At 52.6% G+C, this 8351-nt stretch overlaps 1 protein-coding gene across 2 annotated transcripts; it reads right to left on the reverse strand.

Moving 5' to 3' along the window:
- Window positions 1–4918: 4918 nt before the first annotated feature.
- On the reverse strand, window positions 4919–7592 carry LOC135878125 (homeobox protein SIX1). 2 transcript variants are annotated; one of them, XM_065403704.1, is made up of 2 exons: window positions 7033–7592; window positions 4919–5192 (listed from the first exon to the last, which is right to left on the reverse strand). In XM_065403704.1, the coding sequence occupies exons 1-2, from the start codon at window positions 7590–7592 to the stop codon at window positions 4919–4921; spliced, it is 834 nt and encodes a 277-aa protein (XP_065259776.1). The 2 variants fall into 2 exon arrangements, with proteins under 2 accessions (XP_065259776.1, XP_065259775.1); XM_065403703.1 differs by having other exon boundaries at window positions 7027–7592.
- Between the last annotated feature and the right edge of the window lie 759 nt (window positions 7593–8351).

The raw sequence follows: 8351 nt of genomic DNA on the forward strand, positions 1-8351 counted from the left end.
ATAGACTGAACGCGCCCCAAGGGGGTGGCACAAGCAGCCACCTGCGGGAACTCGGCTGGCACAGAGTGGGCCCGCGCAGCTGGGCTCCCTCGGGGCTGCAGGCCCGGGTCATTCCCTTGCCCGGCTGGCGTTTCAGAGGAGACTGGCTAGTGCCGTACCCGGCCGGCCCGTTCGTGCCCCCCCTTAGCCCCATGCCCTGCCAGCGGCGGTGAGGGGGGACCCCTGCACGTGCGCCCAGGTCGCCGTCGGGGGGGCCCAGCCCAGCCCTAGGAGAGCTCGCCGCGTGGCTGGTTTGCAGCATCCCGGGGTGCGCCCAAGGCAGAGTCAGCCTGGCCTCCAGGCCCGCCACTGCCCCTGCCTTAGCGCCCAGTTCGCGGGCTGCAGGGAGGTGAAGGCCGTGGCCCGGCCCAGCCCCCCGGCAGGGAAGACGGGGCAGGGCCTGGCTGCCCCACGTTCGCACGGCGCCCCGAGCTGGCTCGGCCCGCTCTCTCGCTCCTCCAGCGGAACCGTCCCCTGGACTCGCCCCGCCTGGACACACGGAGCCAGGGCAGCTCCGAGTGCAGGAGAAGGGGCAGCCGGTCCGAGGGCTGCAATCCTAGGTAGTGAAGTCAGCCCCTCCCACCCCCCACATATGCTATTAGCCCCCTCCTGAGCTCCCCGGCCAGGGCGAAGCCCCCACAGGTCTAGGAGAAACGCGCATTGCAAGATCCCACAGCTAAGCCCCGAACAGCAGACGGGACGGGCAGGAAAATTCTGATCCGATCCAAGCCGTTTGAATTAAAGGGGAACCCCTGCAGCGCTGTCTCCCGACTTCACCGGGAGCTCTGCCTCCGCCAGGCTGGCAGGCTTTGGTTTAGTCCGAATTAAGCGAAAGTACAAACCGGCCCGTCTCTCTGTGTCCGCAGTGAAACGCGACCGTTGTCCCTGTAACGCCACCAGGCCCCGTGCAACAAAGCCCGGCAAGGCAGAGCAGCCAGCAGTAACTGCGATGGGCTGGGGGATGGCTGGTCGGCTGGGGACGGGTACCGAGGCCTGGTGCACCCCAGCTCCTAACAGCTATTTCCCTGGAAGGAAGAGGGGGGGCGTCTCTTCTCCAGCCGCAGAGTTGCTGCGGATTTTGTAAGCGCAGCGCTGAAAACTGGCCTGGCTCTTGCATAAATCCCCTAACTGCAACTGGGAACCGTTCAGGGACAGGCCTGGAGTGGTGTTTATTGTGGAAAGCGCCGGGGGGCCTGGTGTCAGTTGCGCGGATTTCACTGGTGTTACCACACATTAAGGCAGGTGTCTCTGAAATCCGCATTACGCCCCAAATCAATAAAAATGCATCGTCATCTACCGATGAGCAAATGGGATGGTCGTCCCAGCTATCTCCTCCAACACAGCCCAGGATTCACATTCTGCTTAAAGGCTCCAATCTCCCGAGAGAGGCACAGAGTCGACTCCCGCGCATACAGGCTTGTGTGTAATTTTCTGTCTGCTCTGACTTTTCTTTCGCCCAACTCTGCCTCCTTCCAAACTGATCAGCGCAATTCCTGTTTTGCTGGATCCTATGAACTGGCTGGACACACTTCACTCTAAAACTGTACCCCAGGAGCTACACCCCTTTCCCCGGCGAGGCTCCACAAACCTGCTGGGCCTGGCTGTCAGATCAGACGCTGGAGCGCGCCAGTCACTTGGAGCATATTCCAATAAACCGCTGTGGGGTCAGAACTGGGTAGGGTGACCAGACAACAAGTGTGAAAAATCAGGACAGGGGGTGGGGGGTAATAGGAGCCTATATAAGAAAAAGACCCCAAAATCAGGACTGTCCCTATAAAATTGGGACATCTGGTCACCCTAGAACTGGGAATAGTGGAATGGGGCACTTTAGGAAGGGAAATAAGAAAGTGTTGACCCGTTTCTTTGTCAGATTTAGGTAGGCCTGCAGCTGCTGACTGTCTAGCCAAAAGAGGGAGCGAGAAGGTGGGTGAGGATGGCTCCTCTAGTTATTAATTTGCTATTTGTTTTCCTTTATTTCCCCCCCACACACACACTAAGTTTTACTTTGCAAAGGTGACTGGGATGTTTCCATAAAAGACCGTCGAATAATTATTGCTGATTATAAACACCATCGTTATGGTTCTACACTATCATCTAATGAGACAGCATTGAACAAAAATATTCTAAATGAAAGATGGAAATGTGAAGTGTAGTCCTTGTAGCTATTCCGTTTCAGCCTTGTTCGGTACTTTTCTCTCGCTAAAGGGGCAATATATGAACAGCCTGGTCTGTGTGAAAGAGAAGACGGCAGTAATTCCAAGGGTGAATTTCACCAGGCCAGAGTTGGCTGGCAACTAAACCCTGGGAAAGGCGTCGGATTGATAATTGGCTGTGTGCACCTAGGAGCTTGCACCAAGCGTAGGGCTGGTGCGCAAAGCTGTCTGGTTGGGTTTAAAACAAGAATCGCCGTAGTTTTTCCAATATCTGTGCCATTTCAATGTGATCTGATTCTACCCTGCAGTTTACAGGACCAGGGCACCATGGAGGGTTGTAGTGGTTTGTACTGAGGTGCAAAAACAAACAAAAAAAACAACCCACTAGTTTGCTAAATCTAAAGGCTACGGTCTGCACTGCGATGTCAAACCGGAGTATAACTCCACCCGGCTGGGCATTTACATCGGTGTGCTAACCACGAGCAGAATCTGGCCCTAAATCAGCGGGCCGGAGGGAGCTGTGTCAGAAATGGAAGTGAGTTGTCCTTCCTGGTTTGCAGGGGAGATTTCCGCGGTGCGCTTTGAAGCGCTGTCTGGGTCATTGGGAGCTATCTTTAGGCAGCCTGTTTGTTTTTTGGAGTGAATGTGAAGAATGCGGAGAGATCCCTCCTGAAAAGACCTTCCTGCAGAGGGTGACATTTCTCCATGGCCCAAGACCTGGAGAGTAAACACTGCAGTGACTTAAATAAACACATACTTAATGATCCAAAACACTAACAGGGGAGATTGGGATCATTAGCGCTAAACCCAAGTGAACAGAGGAAGGGCTAAAGAGCCAGAGAAAAATGGGGATTCAAACTCCCAGCCCAGGGAAAGCGGCGCTTTCCCGTCAGCAGCCCGAGGGCCCGTGTTGTCACTCACTGACTGAAACGCAGCAGCCCGGTTTCTGCCTGGCATTGCTCCTGTTCCAAGAAGTGCCCGATCCTGGCTTCCTTACTCAGGCCAAACTGCTCTATAAGGGGCCCGCATCACGGGCAAAACTCTCATTGGTTTGAGTAGGACGGCTACGAACTGCAGGATCGGGCCCTTCGTGGATAAACGCAGAACACTTTAGCTCAAAGCGAGACGAATTCGCCAGTGAAGGAAAGCTGAGCTTTTGAAGGATACGCCTTTCATTGGGAGAAACACCCTGTCCTCCGTGAGCAGCACAAGCGAGCTTCGCCTGTTGGTTTTTAATAGTTCATTTAGCCTGCTCATTTTTAAGCAGAATTCAGAAGCTACAAGAGGTTTATCCTGTAATACCCCAAATTTATTGCTATTAATAATTCTGTCCTTTATCTGGCAGCAAGAGGTTGCCCACGCATCCAGTTTGCATTCCAATATAAGCTAATAACGTAAGGGGTTATTTTTATTGTTGTTTTCCTTTTCTTACGATTAAATGCAGTGTGGTCCTTTCATCATGCTCTTGTCAGCAAGACTGTTAACCCTGACGGATCGAGATAACGATGAACGTGTCTGAAAACAGCTAGTGGATAAACAATGCTTCTAAAAAATAAATATTGAACAAATTTTTTTTAAAAAGCAGTTATTCAGCGTGGGACCAACCTAGTGCTTTGAGATAGCCCTGTTGCCTTGTTTTTATGCCTAAAATACCCCTCAGCAAAGGAAATAGTTAAACCATTTGAAATGAAAACAGAACTAGCCTGGAATAAGAAGACAGAACTCACTTTTTCAAATAAAATCATACTCTTTATATTCTATTAATTATTGTTATTTAATTTAGGCTTGTTTAGGTACAATAGAAAAGAAAGCTGAAAGCACATGCTAATTTTGGTAACAAATACTCCAACTTCCAGCTCTGCATCCTTTTGCAAGACAAACTCTGGCGTGAGGGCAAGGGGCAAGCTAACAAGAGTATGCAATATTGCCATGAAAGTTGTCAGGGTATAATAAGTAATATTGTTCAGAGGAAGCCGTATTTATTATTTTTTTTTTATTATTTTTAGTTTAAGTCACATTGATGCATTTCGAAAGTTCACCACAAAAAAAAAAAAAAAAAAGAAGAAGAAGAATGTTTGCTCTATTAATGGTCATTGAAGTTCCTCTAGCTAATTGCCTCGTATATCTGCTTTAAGACATAGGCACTGGTTTTTATTCTAATACTGCATCTTTTAAAATTTAATCTACACCGAACTCTTTTGTTAACACGAAATGTGAAAAATGTAAACTTAACTTCCCCTCCCACCTCCCTCCCAAATAAAAGGCCTTGTAGGTTATCCGCCCTCTGAGTTCTTAAGAATTCAAATGAGAATAAATTTCCCCAACTATAGAAAGACTCTTCATCAATCTTTTTTTTTTTCTCTCTCTGTACGTGACAGATCGGATCTTCGTCACTTTGTTTCGAATTGAATCGAATCCGGTTATTTTGTAATTCCCGCTGGTAAAAAAATTAATTGAATTCGAAGGAACATCGTGAGAGAAAAATCTCAGGGAACCGCCGTTTTCTTCATTTGGCTGCTTGGAGAAAAAGAATGGGAAAGCTGTAAGCGCGTTAGATAGGAGAGGAGAGGAGGCTTCTTGGGAGCGATTTAAAAGAGAGTTTAAAGTCGTGTTAAGAATCACCAGATAAGCTGTAAAATCGTGTCCTGTCCTCTATTTACAATCGAGTGTCTTATCGCCGCGGTAAACCTCCGTTTCCATTGCTTTAACGGCTGCTTGCTCCTGTTTTAGGAGCCGAGGTCTACCAAGCTCGAGGTGAGGGGTCCTAACAGGGAGTCCTGAAGGCTGTGGCTGGTCTGAGAGGCAGTTAAGCCGGTCAGGGAATAGTTGGAGCTCCTGGCATGGTTGAGGTTTCCCTGTAACAGAAGGACTGAGTTCTGATCTGGACTTTGTGGGGGGGAGAATTCTTCTTCGGAGCTGGACATAAGCGGTTTGCCCCCATCCAGGGGAGAGAGCTGGTTGGGTTTGTTGGTGGACGTGTTGTTGTTTTCAGTGTTCTCCCTAAGAAAAAGAGAATGCATCCTGTTTGTTACAAAGCAGGGACATCTCTACTTATCAACTTAAAGCGAGACTCTATTTGTATTCTGCTCAAAAGAGGCATGAAAAAAATCAGTGGATGTGCCATTTCTTTCGGCGTGCCATGCCTCGAGGGAAACTAGCAATTCATCAATGTATCAGTGTAGCGTGTTCCCCAAACTACAGAGAAACTACTATCAAACCCCCTCTAGTAAACGAACGTGTCTCATTGTGCGGGCGTTACCTCGCAACAAACAGCTGTTTTGAACAAAACCTATTTACAAATAAATAAATAAAACCCTACCCCGATATTCAAAAACACCAAGAGAAGCGTTTGCTTTTTTAATCCCGGATTCATCGCGGGAGCTGCCGTGTTGGGCCTATTTAGACAGCTCATGTCACTGATGTGCATGTTCACTTGGGTGAGGACAAGGGCTTTTTAAAATTAAAAACGGTTCTTAGCGTGGCTGGTCAAATATTTCGAAAGCCTTCTAAACCCGCTGGTGCTAAAGAGGATTTGGGATTGAACCAAGCAGGCAGGTAGAGAGATTAGTGTGGGAGCAGGACGCGCACCCGTCTCCTTCTGCTAGAAGGGAGGGAGCCAGAGGCCTGGTTTCATAACATGCTCCTTGCTGGAACTGAAATCCGTCTCGAAGCGCAGGCGTGGTTCCGAGCCGATTCACACAGAGCTCGGTGAACCCCCTTCCCTCCCAAGGAGGTCCTCGAGCTTCTGTTCCCCCCCCCCCCCCCTCCGCATCTATGTGTGCGGTTGAAAGTGTCTCAGCCCTGACTCACTCCTGGTTAATTTCATAAACTCTGGGCTGCAACCTCTGGGATTTCTCGTTCTCTTCCGGACCCCGGGCTGCACTCCCCAGCCACAGTGCAACCCCAAGGCCCGAGAGACGAGGGGATGAATAAAAGGTAGAGAATCAAACGCTCTCTCCTTAATGCCTCGCTCTTATTTATTTACCTCCCTGGCTGTTCCGCCTGCCACAAACTTCCCCGAGTCCCATTCCGCCGCTCAGGCGGTAAGGGATGAAACAAAAGGCAAGAGTGACAAAGCTGTCTCCAGAAGTCAGCTAGAAGTGTATTTAACCCTTGGCGTTAGGCAGGTGGGGCTGGGGAGCAGCCGAATAGGTCCGGATGCGAGGAGGGCGAGCGATGATTTTTCAGAGGGCGTCTCATTGCCTTCTAAAAATCGCGTCCCAGCCTTCTGCGCTAAAAATACTGAACCCGTTTTTCTCCTGCCTGTAATTTCAAGGGGAAATGAAACCCAGCTTTTGCTTTTAAAAAGTGACTCCCGGGGAGTGATCTGGCTGGTTAGCGCGCAGCCTAGGCGATTTTATTCTTCCCCGAACATTGTTCTCAATGCCAGAGGCACAAGCTCCCCAGCCTGGCACCATCTCCCCCTGAAGCACCGCCGGGCAGAGCCTCAGCCAGAGGGAGGATCACCTTTCCCTTCTGGGGAGCTACTGGCCATCCTTTCCCATTTGTTGTGTCTCCACTCACCCTCCTGCAGTAAAAATAACCCCCATCGCAGCCTGGAGCTTTGCGGGGTGCCGGGGCAGGATAGATACCCCAATGGGGATCACGATTTCGGCTATTCACTCGCGCTATAAGCGGGCTGATACAGACACCCCAACTTCCGCCCGCCTGCCCCCCCCCCCCCAAAAAAAACCCTGGGACTAATTCTCGTTCATCAGCTACATCCAAGTGCAGGAGCGTTCTGGCTGGCTCCCCCCGCACAGATCCACGCGGCCCCAACCTGCCCTACAAAGCGCACGGCAGGAGAGTAAAAAAAGGAGAGAAACGCCGGGGCAAGTACCTTTCCTTCGCCTCTGCTGCTCTGTCCCGCTGCCTCCTGTTTTTAAACCAGTTGCTGACCTGGGTGGTGGTGAGGCCGGTGGCCTCGGCCAGCTCCCTTTTCTCCCGGGGCGAGGGGTAGGGGTTGTGTGCGTACCACTCCCTCAGCACGCCCCGGGACTTCTCCTTGAAGCAGTAGCTGGTCTCCTCGCCATCCCAGATGGTCCTGGGCAGGGGGAATTTTCGGCGCACCCGGTACTTGCCCACGGCGCCCAGGGGTCTGCCCCGTAGCTTCTCGGCTTCCACGTAGTGCGCCTTGAGCCAGAGCTGCTGCAGCTTGGGGTGGTTGTGGGGCGAGAACTGGTGGCTCTCCAGGATCTTGTAGAGCTCGCGGAAGTTGCCCCGGTGGAAGGCCACCACCGCCTTGGCTTTGAGGACGCTCTCGTTCTTGTGCAGGTGGTCGCAGGCCGGCAGGGACCAGAGGAACCGGCCCAGCCGCTCCAGGTTCCCCCCTTGCTGGAGCACCTCGCACACGCAGGCCACTTGCTCCTGCGTGAAGCCGAAGGACGGCAGCATGGACATGGCTGGGGCTCGGCCGAAGGTCCCGGCTGGGGAGAAGAGGCGGCGGGACGGCTCCCTCCCGAGCGGCCACCAGGTGAGAAGCCGGCGCGAGGCCGGGCGCTCCCAGGTGCGGCGGCGGCGGCGCGGCGGGGGGCGCGCGGAGCCCCGGCCTGGGCGCGAGCGGGGGGTGGGATGCTCGGATTGTTGCTGGGGGAACTTTGTGGCTCGTCCACCGCAGCCAGGCTTAAAGCGCCCGAGCGGCCGGGCCGCGCTGATTGGACGCCCCCGCGCGCCTATCGGAGGCTCTGCCAGAGGCGCGCGGCCTGCAAGGCAGCAGGGCTGAGCCGGAGAGGCCGGGTCCGCGAGCCGAGCTGCTGCTGCCGCTGTCTGATGAGTGAGTGGCTGAGCGTGTGTGAGAGAGCCCGGGAGGGGAGCCGCGCGCCGTCCCGGGAGGGGAGACACGTCAGGGCCCTGCAACATGAGCCCCGTCTCAAGTGTCACCTAAGGGGAGCGGGGGCTCATCTCTGCACAAATCAATTATTACAGCCCTTAAAAAAAGTCCCTTCCCCCACCTCCTGGTCCCTCTCAGCTCTGCTCCTTCCATGTGAGCTCATATTTAATTACCTTAATGTTGGGAATGAATAAATAACGGCTTGATGAATAGCTTATGGAGCATGATAAATAATAAAGGAGAGCCATAACTTTGGGTTGGAGGACAGGAGGGCTGGATGGGAGGTGGTTGTGTGTGAAGGGGTGGGGGTTGGAAGCATTTCCAAGGCC

This window comes from Emys orbicularis, chromosome 4, assembly GCF_028017835.1.
Source record: "Emys orbicularis isolate rEmyOrb1 chromosome 4, rEmyOrb1.hap1, whole genome shotgun sequence".
Classification (NCBI taxonomy): Eukaryota; Metazoa; Chordata; order Testudines; family Emydidae; genus Emys; species Emys orbicularis.